The 19,670-nt window shown below is 39.5% G+C and overlaps 1 protein-coding gene across 1 annotated transcript; it reads right to left on the bottom strand.

Annotated features, from left to right (window-relative positions):
* Positions 1–1,117: 1,117 nt before the first annotated feature.
* LOC143845799 (dicarboxylate transporter 1, chloroplastic-like) lies at positions 1,118–12,308 on the bottom strand. Its single transcript, XM_077354208.1, has 3 exons — positions 10,993–12,308; positions 6,375–6,596; positions 1,118–1,739 (listed from the first exon to the last, which is right to left on the bottom strand). Exons 1-3 carry the CDS (start codon positions 12,109–12,111, stop codon positions 1,377–1,379), a joined length of 1,704 nt encoding a protein of 567 aa, XP_077210323.1. The 5' UTR covers positions 12,112–12,308; the 3' UTR covers positions 1,118–1,376.
* Between the last annotated feature and the right edge of the window lie 7,362 nt (positions 12,309–19,670).

Raw genomic sequence — 19,670 nt, 5'->3', positions numbered from 1 at the left:
TATGCTATTAGAAAAAGAAATAAAAACTTTTGGGACATTATATTATCCAAATTCAACCATTGCATTTTATGGATCCATTGATCTGGTTAGGCACGAAGAGTTATGTTGCTGCTGCTGCCAATCCCACCATGATCGGATGATCTAGCCCCTTGATCCAAAGGCATCCTTCTAGGGTTTTGCCAATAAGGTTTTCATTTGAATTGCCGGAATCAGAAATCAGAATCAGCATCTCCGTTCCAATACAGTTGAATCAGAAAAGCACCTCTTGGACAGGAAACAGATGGCACAATAAATTCCCTCATCTATGCCCCCACGGGTTCAATTCCACCCCTCCATTCACGAGGTGGCTGCTCTGACGTGTGACAGACCAGCCACGAAAAGCCTTTTGCAATGGACGCTAACAATTCCCCTATTCGTAATAACATATCTACAGAGATTGGGGACCAGTAGTCCCACCCCATTATATAAAGAAGAACACCAAAAACCAAAAAACCGAACCACTACCCACAAAAACCCCATGATAGGCTGCCCCTAACCTTGTGATTCAAAAATAGAAAAACAAAAAGTAGAAGATGACCCAATACACGAAAGACCAAGGCCTCTCAAGCATGAGAAATACAATCATAGGAACCTATACCACCATCACATCTGAGTATTTATCCCAAAACAAGAAAAGCAGAGATCACCCATCCAAAAGGCAAAAGCAAAGCATCCCCAAGCAGCAAAGGACCAAAATCACTCAAGCACACTTTGTTAATGCTACTGTGCCGTCCTTGACCCAAACAGAAACCAGTCTTAAAGACGCAAGAAGGTGACCATCATATCAAAATCACAACCTTATCCCGATTCAGAAATTTTCATTACAGACTTTACAGTTGATTTATTTGAACGAAACGCCCAAACAAATTAACAAACGGAAAGACTTGGAATAGGATGCCAATTCCAATTCCTGATTTTGACAATCCAAACAAAAACCTCTCAATTAATGCAGACCCATTTCAGCTTGTGACTTGGGCCAGTAGCGACCTAATGGTGGACCATCAGATCAACAGGTCCACTCATCTATTCATGTGCCACGTGTAGAGTGGGATACAGAGGTTCAAATTAGCCAAAAAGATAAAGGATAAAGCATTCTCTTAAAATGAACAAGCAACAATATAAAACTACAAAGTGGCAAGAGAATTCTAGTGTCACATTCAAAATTTCAGGTACAAGTTTCATAATAGAACAGTACCCTTTCCACTCCAAGCTCTCTCCACCAAAACAATTCTTTAGAAAATAAAGAATCAAAGTGAAAACTAGGAATCTGACTCAGGAACTAAAATAAGGGGGAAAAAGAAGAGAAACTGTACCCTGGGCAGACAAAAATCAGTTGATTACCACAAGCCAATGAACTTCCACCAGAAGCCTCCAACACCAAGCCAAATGATAATGTTGACAATGGAGATGAGAAACCCATAGCCCCACCATTTGCCCAGGGGGACATAGTTGGCGCCATAGAAAACTGGGGCAGACCCAATGCCATAATGGGTGAGGCCACCCATGAGGTTCGAGAGGAAGGAAAGGACCATGGCCCCAAACAATGGCGGGGTTCCTAATGCGCTAGCCACTGACAAGAAGGCAGTGAACATGGCACCAATGTGGGCGGCACCACTTGCGAAGAAGTAGTGTGAGTAGAAGTAGAGCAGAACAAGAATGCCGAATGAGAGCTGCCACGACAGCCCAAGTCCCCCTACAAACTGCGATAAAACAGATTCTCCTGTTAATCAATTGCAACTTTACAAACAAAATGCCAGAAATCAAACTAAATGTGCCACAATATATGCTTTCATGACCCTCCTCTATCCAAATCTAGTGTAGTGTTGCTTGTTGAGTGTCTATAGAAATAATAATAATCTCCAACACTGAGGACATGTATAATTTTTGTAGTCTGGTACACTATACAAGAAGACACCATGAATCAACATTATTCATTTAAAAAAATGGGGGATATGTAAGGTAAAAATTTACATCTACAAGGCATTTAATAATATAAAAATTTACAATTACAAGGTACCAAAATACTTGTGCACTGTGGCCCACAAAAAGGAGTAATAGTCCCAGCCTTCCGTTCTCCCTGAGCATCCTCAAATCATTTCCCAACAGAAAATTATATGTATATGACATTTAATAAATACAGAGAAATTTATTTTTATAAAGGTACCAGACTACTTGTGCAATCCGGAGAGCAGGGAGTGATAGTCCCAGCCCTGTTGTTCTCCATAGGCAGAAAAACTTCATAAATTAAGGTACCATCCTCAAATCATTTGGAGTGTTGTTCCTATTTAACGGTTCAGAAAAACTCACCCACTTCCGTGGATATCATGGTTTGTTAAAATTAGAAAATACTAGAGTGGACAGACTGTGTGGAGGAGATTCAGTCCAGTCAGCTTCAGTCACTAATGGCTGCAAGTTTGTGAGATGTTCCTCATTCTTAATGCTTAATAACCATGGTTGATATTGGCAACTTGTGTGTGTTTGCGTGCGCGCGTGCGTGTGTGTGTGTGGGGGGGGGGGTTGTTATCTCTTTTTTTCAAAAAATAAAAAAAATGGCAGAGAAAGCATAGACATCACTTTTTAGCGGTTTTAGACATCACTTGTAAAAGTTGGGAAGCTTTTATGTCATAAGTCATAATGAAATAGTAAGAAGTTCATATGCCCTTAGGATGTTATGATGAGACCCTGTACCAATGAATAAAATTTGCATATCAATTAACTGGCAATTTCCTTATTCTAGATGCCATTACAGATGGATTGTATGATGCATGGTAAGGTTATTCACAGGCCAAAAAGTAACACTTTAGAATGCAGTTTTGTTCATATTTAACAGTTCAGAAAACTCATCCACTTCAGTCAATTTCATGGTTTTGGAGCATACCAAGAGGCTAAATTTGAGCTGAAATAATCAAAAGATGACAGAGACAATTACTAGAGAAAGCATAGACTTAATCACTTGTGGAAGTTGAGGAGCTTTTATGTCATAATGAATTAGTACAAAGTTTATATACGCTTAGATTGTTATGTGACCCTGTAGATGTGATTTTAACATACAACAAGAAAGAAACAACAAAGAATATATATATATATATATATATATATATATATATATATATAGCTACACCAACGGCTTAAAATACATACGTGTAGCTAACTTAGCTACACCAATGGCTTAAAATACAGTGGGCCCCACATTGTTTGGGTGATGCAAACCATTCATTTGATGGGCCCTCACATAGATAGGGTGTGCCCAGAAACTCAGCTCCATAGGATCATCCCAACCCTACGATTTGTGGAGGCAAAAATGGATGTGTAAAAACCTTCACAAATTTGTCCATTTTTGCCTCCACAGTTTGAAGGGATGGGATGATCCTATGGAGCTGATTTTTTGGGCACACCCTACCTATGGGAGGGCCCATCAAATGAATGGTTTGCATCACCCAAACAATGTGGGGCCCACTGTATTTTAAGCCGTTGGTGTAGCTAAGTTAGCTACAAGTATGTGTAGCTACACTTTTCTCATATATATATATATATATATATATATATATATATATATATATACTAGTAAAAAACCCCGTGCGATGCACGGGCCCACAAAGAACTGTACGGACCACATCATAGGTTGTAATTCTCATAGAATTTTGGGAGAAATTCAAAAGTAAAAAAAGTGATGTGTAATTCTCATAGAATTTTGGGAGAAATTCAAATAATTCTCTCCTTTTCTCTTCTGCTATATATATATATAGGAAAAGTGTTGCTACTCGGTCTTGTAGCTAAGCTTATCTACTCGATCAGGTTAAATACAGTGGGGGCCCACATTGTTTGGGTGATCCAAACCATTCATTTGAAAGTCCCTTACCTAGATAGGATGTCCGCAAAAAATAAGACCCATAGGATGATCCTAACCCATCCAACAATGGAGGGAAAAATGGGCAGATTTGTGGACAAACTGTGTCTGTCCATTTTTCCTCCACTGTTGGATGGGTTAGGATGATCCTATGGATTTGATTTTTTGTGGACACCCTATCTAGGTAAGGGGCTTTCAAATGAATGGTTTGGATCGCCCAAACAAATGTGGGCCCCCACTGTATTTAACCCGACCGAGTAGATAAGCTTAGCTACAAGACCGAGTAGCAACACTTTTCCGTATATATATATATATATATATATATATATATATATATGAGAATAGTGTTCCTGCTTCAAAGACTCATGTGGCCCACATTTTTGGGGTGATCGAAAGCATTCATTTGAAAGGCCCTTCCATGGATAGGGTGTGTACAAAAAATTAGCCCTATAGGATCATCCTAACTTGATCAAAGGTGGAAGGGAAAATGGACATACACTTTCTAACCATTTTTCCCTCCGCAAATGGCAAGGTTAGGATGATCCTAAAGGGCTCATTTTTTGTACACACCCTATCCATGGAAGGGTCTTTCAAATGAATGCTTTGGATCACCAAGAAAATGTGGGGCCACATGAGTTTTTGAAGCAGCTGCGCAGGAACACTTCTCTCTCTCTCTCTCTCTCTCTCTCTCTCTATATATATATATATATATATATATATATATATCAGCAAAAGGTTTATGAGGTATCGCGCAGCCTAAGCAAGCCACAATAAATACACAATCTCCATGTAGTTTGACTCATCCAACCCATTCATTCTATAGGACCTCACATAGATAGGGTGTTCCTAAGAAACCATCTCCATACCATAATCCTAACCATTCGATCTATAGGAGCCTAATCTCTAGCCATCCATTTCAAAACCTTCACAAATCATAACTCTAACCATAACCCATAATCCTAACTATAACCATATACCTCAGAAACCTTTTCCTATATATATATACACACAGGGGAAATGCTTTCTGCCCGATACCTCAGATAAGTTATCTAAGCAAGAGCTCAAAAAAACATATGGGCCCACATTGTTTGGATGATCCAAAGCATTCATTTGGATAGTCCAAAGATAGATAGAGTTTGCACAAAAAATCTGGTCCACAGGATTATCCTAACCCTTTGATTTGTGAAGGTTAAAGTGGATGGGTATAAACCTCCACAAATCTGTCAATTTTTAACCTCCAAAAATCGAAGGGTTAGGATGATCCTATGGAGTTGATTTTTTGGGCACACCCTATCTATGTAAGGGCCTATCAAATGAATGCTTTGGATCATCCAAAAAATGTGGGCCCACATGATTTTTTGAGCTCTTGCTCAAATAACTTATCTGAGGTATCGCTCAGAAAACGTTTCCCCACATATATATATATATATATATATATATATATATATGAGGAATAAGACTGTGCGGTCGACCGCACCAAGCTTAGGTGCGGTCGAGGGCCCCAAACTCATGTGGGCCCACTTTGTTAGGATGATCCAAAGCATTCATTTGAAAGGCCTTACATAGATGGGGTATGTACAAAAAATCAGTTCCATAGGATCATCCTAACCTATCCATTTGTTGAGGTCAAAATGGACAGACACCATTTGCCACAAATCTGCCCATTTTTGCCCTCCACTTTTGGAGGGGTTAGGATGACCCAATGGACCTGATTTTTTGTACACACCCTATCTATGACGGGGCCTTGCAAATGAATGGTTTTGATACAAAAAATGTGGAACCCATGTGTTTGGGCCCTCGACCACACCTAAGCTTAGGTGCGCTCGACCGCACACTCCTTTTCCTCTCTCTCTCTCTCTCTCTCTATATATATATATATATATATATATATATATATAACCTATCTATGTTAGGTCCTATAGAATCAATATCTAACATAAGCCAAACAACATAGGCACCTACCCTATTTCTACTCGACAGCTCAGATAAGCTATTCGAGGGATACATTTATCTAATATAGAGGGGTGATGAACCTTAGATAGCCTATCTGAGCTGTCGAGTATAAATATGGCATCACCCATGTTGTTTGCCTCATCCAACCCATTCGTTCCATAGGACCTAACATAGATAGTGTGTTCCTTAAAAATCATCTCCATAGGATCATCCTAACCATTCACTTTGTGGAGGCACAAAATGGACACATTTTATAGCCGTCCATTTTAAACCTCCACAAACCAAGGGTTGGCATGATTCTATGGAGATGATTTTTTAGAACACCCTATATATGTTAGGTTCTATAGAATCAATATCTAACATCACCCAAACATCATAGGCACCTACCCTATTTCTACTCGACAGCTCAGATAAGCTATCTGAGGTATCCCTTAGATACATTTATCTAACACACACACACACGTACACACGTGCACACATTTTATATACGGGAGATTAGATGTTTAATATCAAGAAATGCATAAAGGAAACAAACCTTGACAACACTCTGGCTGAACCAGGAGATGAGACCATATTTGTTGAGATAGCCAGCCATTGCAATAAGTGCAGCAAACCAGGTGAGGGTATCCCAGGCCACTGATTCAGCCAAACACTCTTTCCATGTCACAACCCCAGTTATGAGAAGGACAGATAATCCGAGAATAGCAGCTGTAACAGCATCCACCTTTAGCATTCCTCCGAAGATCCAGAGCCCCACCTGCGGGAAAAAACCAAGGAAACTATTACCGAGATAAAGAACCTTTTTGTCAGCCTAGATAAGACTTTCGATGTGTGGATGTGTTATGTGCTAGTGAGAGTGTCCATGTATGCGTGTTGTGTCTTACATGAGTGTCCAAAGACATAGTGACATACAGCAACTATAAATGAACTATTGTCTAATAAATTTTCAGACATGTTTAGCACAGTCATAACATAAACTGTAGGGGAACAAGCTTAATAGCAAAATTCTTGGGAAAAAAAAAGTAAAAGAACAACAGAACAAATTTGAGAAATGGGGCATCTTAACTTACAAATAAGCAAAATGATGCAGGTCTTAATTCGACTTCCTTACCTATCGAAAACTTCATGGGTAAAAAGTACATGATAAACATAGATGTATTATTCATATCTTCTTGTATTATTCTCTGATTTTTACGTCTGTTGTCATGAACTTTGGGATAGAGATTCAAGTTTTCTTGCTGTAAGAAGGATTTCAAATCAGGTCCAGGAAGGTGTCACAAGTGCTAAGCTGATCTCATCCATCTTATCACGTTGAGGGAATCTTCCTTGGTCCTTCAAGATCAAGATGAGCAGCTTAATTGCTTAACATGAACACTTCAGCCTCATTGGAGCCCCTTTCCCCTATCATCCTAGAGAATACCACTCCTACTACTCCTTCATGGTCTCTTATTATGCCCCAAATACCTGCTCGTTCCAGATTACCCAGGCAGGAAACATCAAAGTTCAATATTAGAATGCCAAATATGGGGCCTCTCCACTTCAGTGTGACCATAACATGCCTCTCACATGGTTTTAAATTTCGACCGAAATCTAAAATTTCGGATTTCAGTGAGGAACGAAACGAAATGGTACTACGAAATTTCGTAAATTTCAGTAATTTCGTCGAAATTTCGAATAAAAAATAAAATAAAATTAGGTTAGAGAATTTCGGTTGAAATTACAGAAATTTCGGTAATTTCGATCGAAATTTCGTCCTAAAAAAACGGAATTTTGTGCAGCAATACCAAATTTCGCCCAAAATTTCGGGATTTCGGCTGAAATTTTGGTTTCAGATAAGTCCGAAATTTTAGCCGAAACCGAAATTTAAAACCATGGCCTCTCAATGCTCTGCAAATAGAAAGACCACATCATCTCCTTTGATGTATAAATAGGTTATGTGGTTGATCCGATATTCTTCTGATGATATTTGTGACCCTAGCAAGTAGCCTGTAAAGCCTGGCCCAAATCAGCTTGATTTGATTTGCATTGACAAGTTTGTATGAGTATCCGTTGAGTAAAGCCTGGCCCAAATCATCATTTTCTACGATTTTTTAACAACTCATGGTTGTAAGGAGCATTGTTTATCTTCTGTTTTATCTATTTCCTTCTTCCAAATGAATATAAGCTTTAATTAGCCTTTTATTGTTAGGTTTAGGCTTAAAGACATGCAATTTTTCCAAGTTACATAGTGTTTTCATGAGGATTGGTTCAAGATAGAGATTTAGTGATTTACAAGAATAATGACTTAGTTACTGCGTTTTTAGTAGCACTTACTAATTGGATGTTGGGAAAGATAAACTGCTAACTTGTAACATGATGATGCCCTACAAAGCAAGTGTAATATACATCTATTTTAAATGGGTATGGATTACTTTTATAAGTGTTTTATTTTTATTTTTCCAAGAAATATTATTTTTTATTATGTTATCAAAGAGTCAAGTACTTGCAGCCAAACCCTTAAACTCAAACCTTTCCTCTCTTTTCAACACAGAAGGGTAGAGCTTGTGCACACCTAAAATCCCATCTAGATACAACTGCCTCAATAGTTTTCGATGGCCTCATTTTGGCTTCTATCAAAATGTGTGAATACTAAAAAGGACAAGATCCGATTTAGTATCATCAATTCCTCCACCATGATCTGAACTTTTATCAACAATGTGAGCTATCCTCCAAGATCCTAGCTTCGCACTTTCATCCAAGCAATTCATTAGATAGTCAACCTTAACCCATAGTTTTCCTATAAATTCATCATGAAAGATTTGAAGCCTGATAAGAAGCCCAAAAGCCTCGGCCTCACTAGAACATCTGATTCTTATGCATCAAGGTATACCTTGATTGTTTCCCCTATCATTATGAAGAACCCCTATGCCTGTGGGAATAATATTTTCCAAATAAGCCACCATCAAAGTTGAACTTTAGTGTGAAGCTTAGAAGCAAAAAGTTAAGTGGGAACAATAGAATGACGGAAGCTAAGTACAACTTGGTTTTCAATGGATTCAACAGTGGGAGTGATCTAGGGAACACTTGTAAGTGAATATATTAGCCACTGCTTTTATCTAACGCATGGGAACCTCTATATCTCCTTACGAATTTTGACGTTGGTCTTGCATTGCAAGAGTGCCAAAGAACTTGCATATTAGAGCCCAATAGACAATTTTTTTAAAAGGTAAATTGTTTGAATGAAAAAACGAATGCAACTCAATAGACAAGAATGCTTGAATTCTTGTGTTAACTTCTCACCGAGAATGGCTTGGTCTTTATCCTCTTAGTCATTCACCAAAAAGAAATTACTCAGTAATTTCGACTGAATTTCTTAAGACAAAAAGTTATAGACCAGTATGCATTTCTGAAGCAAGTTTACTAGTACTAAATTCGCAGCTCATAACAAAAGTTATGTCTGGGGCATTAATTTTAACCAGAGTGGAGAGAAGCTAGACTCATAAGTCTGGAAGATTTTTTCTTTATGAGGAAAGCTCAATGGATAAGCTGGACATTTCATGGTTTCCTTAAGAAACATAAGTAGGGTTGCCATTCAAAAAAGATAGAAAAAGAAATGAAACATAGATAAGGTTGAAAACCCTGAAACGGGCCAGTAAGTGATGATGTGGACAATTGCCTTGCTACACTGGAGAAATCTTTGGTCAACCATGACTGTTGTCTTCCTTGGTGCCTCCATGTTTTTTTTTTGAATGATAAAGAATTGGATTAAATGAATGAAGAACCGGAGATCAGTCCGGCAATCGAGAGGATTAAACTACAACCCAAGAATGAGAAGAAAAAAAACAACAGAACCCAAATCAAGGGGGAAGAAAATCAAACAATTCCAAGGCGGGCCTAGAGGCTCCATCAGCTTGTCTGCCTCACTAATCGCTGATCTACTTACATGATGGAAAGAGGAGGATCCCTCTACTCGATCAATCATCTCATCCATCCAAGTTGAAAAGCGCCAAGGATAAGGAAGAGTCTTCCTCAACCATGTTATCACATTATGTGAATCCCCTTCTACAATTATCTGATTGAGGATGTCATGGTCAATCAACCTAATTCCTTGATGCACGGCTCTAACCTCCGCCTCGTTGGAATCTACCATTCCAATGGGGCCTGAGAACGCCCAACGCCCAGCTAGTTCGATCGACTTGGTCACGAAGGACGACACCTGCTCCTGGTATTCCCCAGGCTAAGCCATCGAAATTCAGCTTGAGATGTCACTCCAAGGGTGGTGATACGAATCTACTGATACGAATCTGAAGCTAGGTAGAATCCTTACCCATGCAATCATCAATGCTATCGCCTTGATGAAAAGGAATCGAGGAGTCTTTACCAGACCCCTAAGCACCCTGGCATTTCTCTTTCCATAGCACCCAAATAGTAGTGAGTAGAATTGATTTCCATAAGATTTTACCTCTTTTTCTCCATGGAGAAAACAACCAATTCTCTAGAAGCTCAGAAATCTTGGATGGAAACACCCATGCTATACAAAATCTACATAGGGATTCTCTAAAGTCTCCTTGGTGCCTCCATGTTATTTGTACAAAATATTTGACTTGCTCCTAAATTTAAAACTTAAAAATAAGGTCTTCCATACAATTTTTGCCATGAGATGATTTTTTGGCTAACCATGGAGAAAATTTACTGAGATGCATGAGGAAATGATTTTTAAGAAACCAAAGCCAAGAAACTTGCTCTAGCATACCAATAAATCAATAATATAATAAAGGATATACTGATAATGCATAGTAACACTAGACCCATGTTTATTCTAATCAAAGGAATAAAAAATCGCATCCTAATTTCAAAAGCAGTTTACCTATACAACTAGATTCCCCATCTTAAAGCCACCAACCCAACATGGGCAAACTATACTTAGGCCCTGCTCTTTTAAGACTATGGCAACTGATTGTGAGTGCCAAACCGATTATTGGACTCCAATTACGTTAATTTGAAGTCCAATAATCGGTTTGGCACTCACAATCAGTTGTCATAATCTTAAACAAACAGGGGGTTAAAAAACTAGTACATGACATAATCTAAACAAGTGAAAACATGAAAGAAGATGGAGACTGTAAACAAACAATAACAGAAAATAAAGAAGTTTTAAGGAAGAATTATAATACCGTAAGAAGTAAAGTCACAGCCATTATAATCTCATTCTTGGACATTGGCCCCATCTTCTCTAACTTCTCCTTTGCAAGTCTCGGCGCATCAGGACTACTCTTCACAGTCGGCGGATACAACAAATACAATAAAAATGGAACAACAATCAACGAAACCAAACCCGGAACACTCGCAGCTACCGCCCAATCAGTCCACCCAATTGTCTGGTTTATCGTGTTGAAAGTAAGATTCGCACTCAACGGGTTCGCCGCCATTGCAGTCAAAAACATAGAAGACGAAATCACAGAGGTCTGAAAACAAGTAAGCATCAACCAAGACCCTAACCTATTCTCAGTCCCATCTCCCACATTACTACCACAAGCCACACAAAGGGACTTAACAAGAGGAAGAAAAATCCCACCCGAGCGGGCAGAAACAGATGGAATTGCAGGGGCCAGAAGCGCCTCGCTGAAAACTAAACTGTAACCTAACCCTAATGAAGTACTACCAAATAGTTTAACAAATTGATAAGCAACGCGATTACCTAAACCTGTTTTGATAAACCCTCTTGCGAAGAAGAAGGCGAGGGCTATGAGCCATGGGATCGGATCTCCGAAGGCTGAGAACGCGGCCGTGAAAGTTAGGGTTTTGGTGAGGACTGAGGCGCCGAGTCCCATTAGGGCAACGGCACCGAGGGGTAAGGGTTGGGTTATGATTCCGACGATTGTGGCGAGGAAGATTGCGAGGAGCTGCCACGCGTTTTTTGACACGCCGGCCGGAACTGGAACGAACCAGAGGATTACTCCGGTGGCTATGGAGGCGAGTAAGGGTTTCAAAGACGCGCCTTGCCATGGCTCTGAAGGTATAATTGCGGGAGAGGAGGTGGAGGCACGGATTTGGAAGAGGCGTGTAGAGAGATTAGATGTGGAATTGGGGAGTTGCAGAGAGGGTTTGGAAGGGAGAAAATTAGGGCAAGGTTTTGGAGAAAAAATGCGATTTTGATGAGGGGAGAGGTGAGATCTGGAGAGGTTTTGGAGGATTTTAGGTTTGGAAAGTGGAGAATTGATGGATCTGGATCTGCAATTGGGGAGAGGGCGAAACTCTAGGTTGCAGGAAGAAATTAGGGTTATGGACGCCATTAATGGCGGATTTCAGAGCTTTTTCCACTTCAAAGAAGCATGGAAGGAAATGAGGACAGAGAAATGTGTGTCTAATTTATATTGGAACGCGAGGGAAGTACTTAGACCGTTAGATCTTGATCGGATGGATTGGAATGTAGGAGCTTTGGAAAATGAGAGGTGTTGTTATTCTCTTTCTATTTTTTGGCCTCTCGAGAAGTCCGTCGGAAATTACGAGCCGGCCAGGATTTTGTACGAGGGTGGGTACTAAAATGCGCCGGGGGAGGGGAATGAATGGTGTTCTGCGTGACTCTGCGTCGGATAAAATAATAAAATGAAAGGAGGAGATCTTTCTTGGGAATTGAGAATAGTGAAATGACGGAAATGACCTTCGTTTGTCACCACACAGCTCCACCCAACTCAGTTTTTCACTTTGCGTCACTTACAACGTAGACAGAAATAGAATAACGACGCGACAATAATAGACTGACACGTGGATGTAGGTCCCACTGCATAAAGTCTCTCTTTTGTCTTCAAGCGGAAATAATGTGGATGATCCAGACCATTCATTTGTCAGTGTCGTCAGATGATTCTAACCCTGGCAAAAATCAGTTGAAACTTGAAAGAGGTGCCGCCCATTGGTTGCACTTGCAAAGTCAAAGAGTGGTGACGTGCAGCCAATAGGGGCACCCTTTCATCTGATTTTTGCAAGGGCGTCCTTGAGTATAGAATTCCTGTAAAAAACAGAGGGTTAGGATTGTGCTTAGAGACTAAAAATGGAAAATCAAGAGTATAAACTATCTGTATTGGATCAATCGATTGGTTACCTCACGACTCCAATGTTGCTTACATTAACTATTAATAATTTGAGCAATTAAGGCAATGCATCATCAACTTAGTCTAATTACAATTGCAAGAGGGTTCAGGATTGAGATGGTGAATTTGTAGCTTGGGGATGCAGGTTGGGCCAGGATCAACCCGAAATTGGGTCGAGTTGGGTTGCGAAAAGCAAACCCAATTTAATTTCAAGTTGGGTTAGGGTTGAGGCCTTGGGCAACTTGACCCGGTCCAAACCCAACTCCCACTATCATAATTTTATCAATATTTTCTAAATCTTAAGGTTATACTTTTTTGGTGGGGGTTAAGGTTCCCCTACCTCGACCCAAGGAACTGGTTAGGGTTGAGGTAATGCTAACTTGGGTGGGGCTAGGGCTGGCCTCAACCTGACCTGAGTTCACCCCTGCATTGCTTGATTTAAGGGAGGACTAATTTTAGTTTTGGAATTTTATAGCTCTTCGCTCTTGATTGAATGTGACTTTTAAAATGCCCAAAGCATGCTAAAAAGGAAAAGCAAGACCTCCATGAAACGCCAAACATATGATGGTTAGTCATCTGATATGTGCCCGGACTAATAGAAGTCATTGTGTGTCCACCATTTCTGTCAAGACCTGGGTAGAACTCACCCTTAAAAGTTAGCTATTAAGGGGATGGTGCCCATTCCCTCATAAGCCCACCACATCCTCTCATTTTTTTTCGATGTGGGATCTTTATTTTAGGTGGAACCCCCAACAATCTCCCCCTCCATGCGGAAGAAATGGGAACCACGAGATCTTCTCCAACGGAACCTTACCATCGAGATCTTCCCCCCATGGGACTTTTTTCTGTCCTCGGAGGCAAGACCGGGGTTACCACATCTTATCTCTGATACCATTTGTCAAGACCCGGGTAGCTCTCACCCTCAAAACCTAGCCATTAAGGGTAGGGTGCCCATTCCTTTATAAGCCACCACATCCTTTCATTTTTTTTTCCCGATGTGGGATCTTGTTTTTGCGTGGAACCCCCAACAATTTCCACTCAAATCCATGCCTAGGGTAGGGCCCACTATTTTACACCATGTTTTTGATAGGGTGGGTCCCACTAACTGCACTCAAAACTAGACCTGGCAAACGGGTGGGTCGGGCCGGGTCAACCCGCGGGTGGTGCGGGTGCGGGTCACACGGGTCAGAATTTTGGTGACCCGCATTTTTGCGGGTTAGAAATTTGATGACCCGCGCGGCCCGCGGGTGGGCCGGTTTAACCCGCGGGTCACCCGCAAATATAAGCAAATATAATATGGGATTTAAATTCTCCTGATTTGACGTGATTTGACCGCACCCAAGTTTTTCCCGTAATTGTAATAACTCTACACATGTTTGTCGTATTTTTCTCGTTATTTTATAATTACATAACCATTTATCCGTAATTTTTCATCTAAAACTTTATAACTTATTTACTTTTTTTTTTGTGTAATGATTACGTTTTTTTTACTTTTTTTACTTTTTCTTTTCTAGAAACCTTCGCCTCTGTGCGCATCTTTGCACAGCGTTAAAAAAAAAAACGAAATGTTACCAACACTACGGAGGGCAATCTCACTTTTTTAAAGGTATGGTATGGCCCACACCATCGGATGATCCAAACCGTCCATTAGATGGGCCATAGGCAAAATAGGTTATACTCCAAAAATCATTTACATCTGATGATTTTCCAAGAGCTGATAACATTCTCTAATAAATTCTTAAAAATTACTTTAAAATGCGGGTGCCCGCGGGTTGACCCGGCCCAACCCATGTTTTTGCGGGTTGGGTTGCCCGCGGGTCAAATTTTGGCGGGTCACTAAAACCCAGACCCGTGCCCGCAAATTTGCGGGTGGGCCGGGTCAACCCGCGGGCATGGGCCGGTTTTGCCAGGTCTACTCAAAACCCTATGCATGGGTGGGGGGCACCATTTAACACCTCATGTTTTGATGGGGAAGGGCCACGTACTATTTTACACCCATGCATAGCATCCGCGCATGCAAATATCATAGTAAAAAATGAGTTTAGCACCATGGATGTAGGCACTATCATTGGTGAGACCTATTCGATATACAGCAAATCAACCCATGAAAACAATCTTTGGTGAGATCAAAGAACAGCAATATACAACAAATCAACTGGAAAACTATCTTTGGTGAGATCAAAGAACAGCTCCCAAAACAGCTGTGCGAAGTCCTCATCTTTCACCCTTCTTCTAAATCTAGACACTTCAAAAAATCAACGGCTTAGCTTTTCTTAGCGGAGCCCTAAAAGAGGCTTTATGAATCAATAGCCTAAGATCATGTTATCAAGGAATTCTCAACGGCATTGGGTCAATGGATCAGAATATGTAAACCCAAAATTGGGGATCAATAATTATATTTCAGGAAGGAGCCTAAAAGCAAGTTTCTTTTAGCATTTTACGTTCCCTTTATCATCTCTAAAAAAGGTCTGATTGGTTCAACGGAAAAAGTGGGAAAATCAAAGTAAAGAGACATGTTTTCCTTTGCCTGGCGATGTTTGGTTGCCATTTACTATTCAGATGAAAGCCGTTGTCAGCATTAAATTGTCCAAATGCAAGTCTTTTTTAACTGTTTAGCTTTCCTCTGATTTCCTCTCAAATCAGAGGAAAAGGAAAGTAATGAAATGGGAATATGTTTTCCTTCCCTTCTACTTCTATAGTATGAAAACAGACCAAATGAAATATTTAGACCATGCTTGAAAGCTATAAATAAAAAATTATTCTAAGGAACATCCGTGGGCTTCAAAAAAAAATTTCAAGGTTGCTGTCGTATAACCAATCACTCCAAAAGCTTAAGCTGGTAGAGAGTTGGTGTTAAAACTCCTTTATGGCAGTTATGACTAATTTTTTACGCCATCCTAAATTGGTTTTGACCAATGAGGGCGCCTTTTCCCTTGCATCAAAGCTTCTGTGAGTCCAGCATTCCTCCTAAAATATATTGATAATGCATAAATGAAATATCATAAAATTAGATAAAGACGTGGTTATTTTCTTTTGCTATGAGCTCGTGAATGTACATGAATGTCATGCTTTGATGCATGTCTATTATTGAAAGATGTACATATTTTTATAAATATATAAATAATATAGGATTATTTTCTATACTACTCCCAACCCTTATTAGAGAATGAAATCAAATCAAGATCAAATATTTTGAGATTAGAAGATTTGATTTGATTAGGCTATATTGGTTGGTTGGATTAGATTAGGCAAGTGAATTATATTAGGATAATGTCTTTCCATAATTATCTTATTCTCTTGCTATGTTTATCATTTGAGTCTTCTATAAAAACACTCCTTGTGTAAATCATCCAAGAATAATAAAAATTCTCTTAATTTATTATGGTATCAGAGCCATCGACCCTGGGCTGATCACAAATCATCAAGTCCTCTTTCCCAGCAGACCGTGATCAAGCCGTTCGCCCGGCCACAAACCCATAGGTTTTTTTTTACTTGTCTTGCTTGGAATTTCCAACGGCCTAACTAGTCACAAGTTTGGCCTCCATGCATCACTTTGTCTACCCGAATCCAGTCGTCTTCTTCCAAAGCCCCACTCATGATCCCATCGAGGCTATGATCTATTGGCTTTTAAGCCCTCTTCGTGACACATCAACAAGCGGTATCGTCTTCGGCAACCATCATCAATGATCATTGGCAGCAACATCACTCTTCATCAAAGGATCTTTGTCATCGACTTTTAGAAGTGTGCATCAAATCGGTTGATTTTGATTACATTTATGATTTGGAGAATTCAATTGTATTGGGGAATTTTTTTATTGTTGTCAAACGTATATCGATTTTCAATCCATATACGTTTGAGGGGGCATGTTAGAATATGTGGGATCCAACAACGATTGGATTGGGTTAAGATTTCACCGTTGGATCATCTTGGAGGTAGATTGGGTAAGTTGGCTAAATGAAGCAACTAGATAAATTAGGCAATGGATAAAAGAGGCAAGCAAGAGAGATTAGAAAGTAGATTTAATTAGGTAGATTTGATTATGATTCTTTCCCTCCATACATATCTTGATTTGATTCTATGTTTATCATGTAAGTGCTCTTTATAAGCACACAATGATCCTCTTGTAATAGCAACCAAGAATTAGTGAAATCTTAGGATTTATCATGGTATCAGAGCCATTTAATCCTTCGGCCTGATCACAACCTCCGTCAGCCCGTGTTCCGGTGGACGACAGACGACATATCTTGTCGTCCGCCTGGTATTGATAGAACACCGTTCTATCAGAAAAGAAAATAGAGAAGAAGATAATAGAAAAAAGGAATAGAGTGAGTTAATTCGAGGAAACTCAGGCCTCCAATATGCAAACTGTACTAAATTTGATTATTCATTGCTGAATAGCCATACGACATCTACATGATATAGAAATTAGGGAAAGCAAAATAAGGAACATAAATCAGTAGAATGTAAAAAAGAAAATAAGGAAACCCTAAATATGGGAATAACCTGAATAAAGTAGACAATCTAAATTTGCAGAATAGGAAAAATGAAAATTGATTCTAACATCCCCCGCCCTTAATTTCAACCTTGTCCCCAAGGTTCTCTCGGCCCCCATTTACTTTTAACGGGGATACATAAATATATGAGCTCTTCCTATCCTCATAATTAATATATTTACATGATAAAAGATCATATCTGTAGTGTTTTTAAAAAATTTCTTTTTGACTCGGCAATGAATTCACCGCGTAATCATTTTCATTCTCGTAATGAATGAATTGGTGATTGATCTTGTGCAAGACTTTCCAAATTTCTTCTCTCTTCTTCTTTTTTTTCTCTCCCTCCTCTTTGCATTTTCTTTGTCTTCTAATTAGTCAAGATTTTGCCTGTTATCATCAAGAGTTGAGTCCACTCCAATTGCAAACTGATCCTACCATGCTATTCATCAAAGCTTCTTTGATGTATTTTTTAAGATTTATGCCGGATGGTTTCAGGTGAGGATCTTTTCTATAGCATTGGAACGGTTGAGAGGTATGACAAATTTTTTGGCGTCGACGTTGTTGGACTCGAGAACGCTGATAATGATTAACCCCTTTCTTTTGTGGCTTTTTTGCTTTTTCTTCAATCTGATTTCTTTCTCTCTTTTTTCTGTTTCGTCTTTTCTTTTTTATTGTGTAAGCCTTCTCGACGGTGATCTCACTGAACTCTTCACTTAGAGCCTCTCCTAACTTCACGGCAAGTGACAGTCGTGTTTGCAGAAGAAGATCGATGATCATTTGCAACTGTGTCTCAATGTTGTTGAACCGTGCCTGATAAACCGCATTGAGTTCTTCTCTAATTTCAGCTTTCAAGGCATCCGCCATGGAATAGATTTGGAGGTCGGTGATGCCGGAAAACTCTTTCTGATGGCGAGTCAGCACCATGCTCCAGGAAAGTGCTCCGTTACCAAGTTGATAGAACACTGTTCTGTCAGAAAAGAAAATAGAGAAGAAGATGATAGAAAAAAGGGATAGAGTGAGTTAATTCGAGGAAACTCAAGCCTCCAATGAGTTAATTCGAGGAAACTCGACCTCCAATATGCAAACTGCACTAAATTTGATTATTCATTGCTGAATAGCCATACGACATCTACATTAGATAGAAATTAGGGAAAGCAAAATAAGGAACATAAATCAGTAGAATGCAAAAAGGAAAATAAGGAAACCCTAAATATGGCAATAACCTAAATAAAGTAGACAAACTAAATTTGCAGAATAGGAAAAAGGAAAATTGATTCTAACAGGTATCCATAAGCGTCTAGATTTTTTTTTAAGAAATTTTTTTCCTCTTGTTTACCACTGTTTGCCACCGCTCCTCATTGCCATTTCCCATCCTTACAGCTCCAATACTGCCTATATCAAGCTTGCTTCAATAGCTTTCATGGGCTACTTTCGTACTTGAAGAGATGGAACCGAGATGGAACCCCAGCTTTGTTTTCCTTTAATTCCCTTGAGAGTTGATATGTCATGAGACCAGCTCTATCTTCTATTCTAAAAGGTGAAGAGAAATGATAGGACGGGTACCATTGCTTCCCAAGAAGAATTTATCACCTTCTTTTGTCTCCACCTTTCACAATGCTCTTTTGTTTTTTTTTTTTCCTATTCATCCAACGTATAATGAAGGCTGGGAAATTTCACCACTCATTTTTGTTTCACACCCACTCTTTTTAATGCCCTGTCCATTTTCTTTGGCCGATATTTGCTTCATCGTTTTTGCCGCTAATTGATGCCCACCTTTTTGTTTTTTCCTCATCTTTGTTGCCCATTCCGGCATTGGTCCATCATGACCTATTTCTTGCCCATTCCGGCATTGGTCCATAGTGACCATTTTCTTACCCATTCCGGCATCGGTCCATAGTGACCCATTTCCAGAAGGTTCAGTATTTAAAATCGGCCTAAATATGACTCGCTCATTCAGGCTTGAGTCAAATCCAGTTTCACAGCTCATCTTTCATGCGGCACATTTTTCAACATGAGACAATCATCTTCAGCAATATCGGCAACATACATCAAACAAACATCAATCGTGGCAGTGTGCATTAAAATTTACAATTTTTTCTATTTCTTTTTGGGGATATCTATTGTAATCAAACGTATATTGATTTTCAATCCATATACGTTTGAGGGGACATATTAGAGAATGAAATCAAATCAAGATCAAATATTCTAAAATTAGAAGATTTGATTTGATTAGGCTATATTGGTTGGTTGAGTTAGATTAGGCAAGTGAA

This window comes from Tasmannia lanceolata, unplaced genomic scaffold (assembly GCF_043159265.1).
Source record: "Tasmannia lanceolata isolate RefF3 unplaced genomic scaffold, GAP_Taslan_0.1 ptg000015l, whole genome shotgun sequence".
Taxonomy (NCBI): Eukaryota; Viridiplantae; Streptophyta; class Magnoliopsida; order Canellales; family Winteraceae; genus Tasmannia; species Tasmannia lanceolata.
The sequence above is the reverse complement of the archived record's forward strand: the minus strand, read 5'-3'. Positions and strand labels throughout refer to the sequence as shown.

What these genes read in the sequence shown, in the direction of transcription:
- LOC143845799 (XM_077354208.1), bottom strand. Translation starts at nt 12,111, where the DNA reads ATGGCGTCCATAACCCTAATTTCTTCCTGCAACCTAGAGTTTCGCCCT. An exon ending in CTGTGACTTTACTTCTTACG is followed by an intron (nt 6,597 to 10,992) that starts GTATTATAATTC and finishes TTTTTCCCGCAG; the next exon opens with GTGGGGCTCTGGATCTTCGG. An exon ending in TCAGCCAGAGTGTTGTCAAG is followed by an intron (nt 1,740 to 6,374) that starts GTTTGTTTCCTT and finishes GTTTTATCGCAG; the next exon opens with TTTGTAGGGGGACTTGGGCT.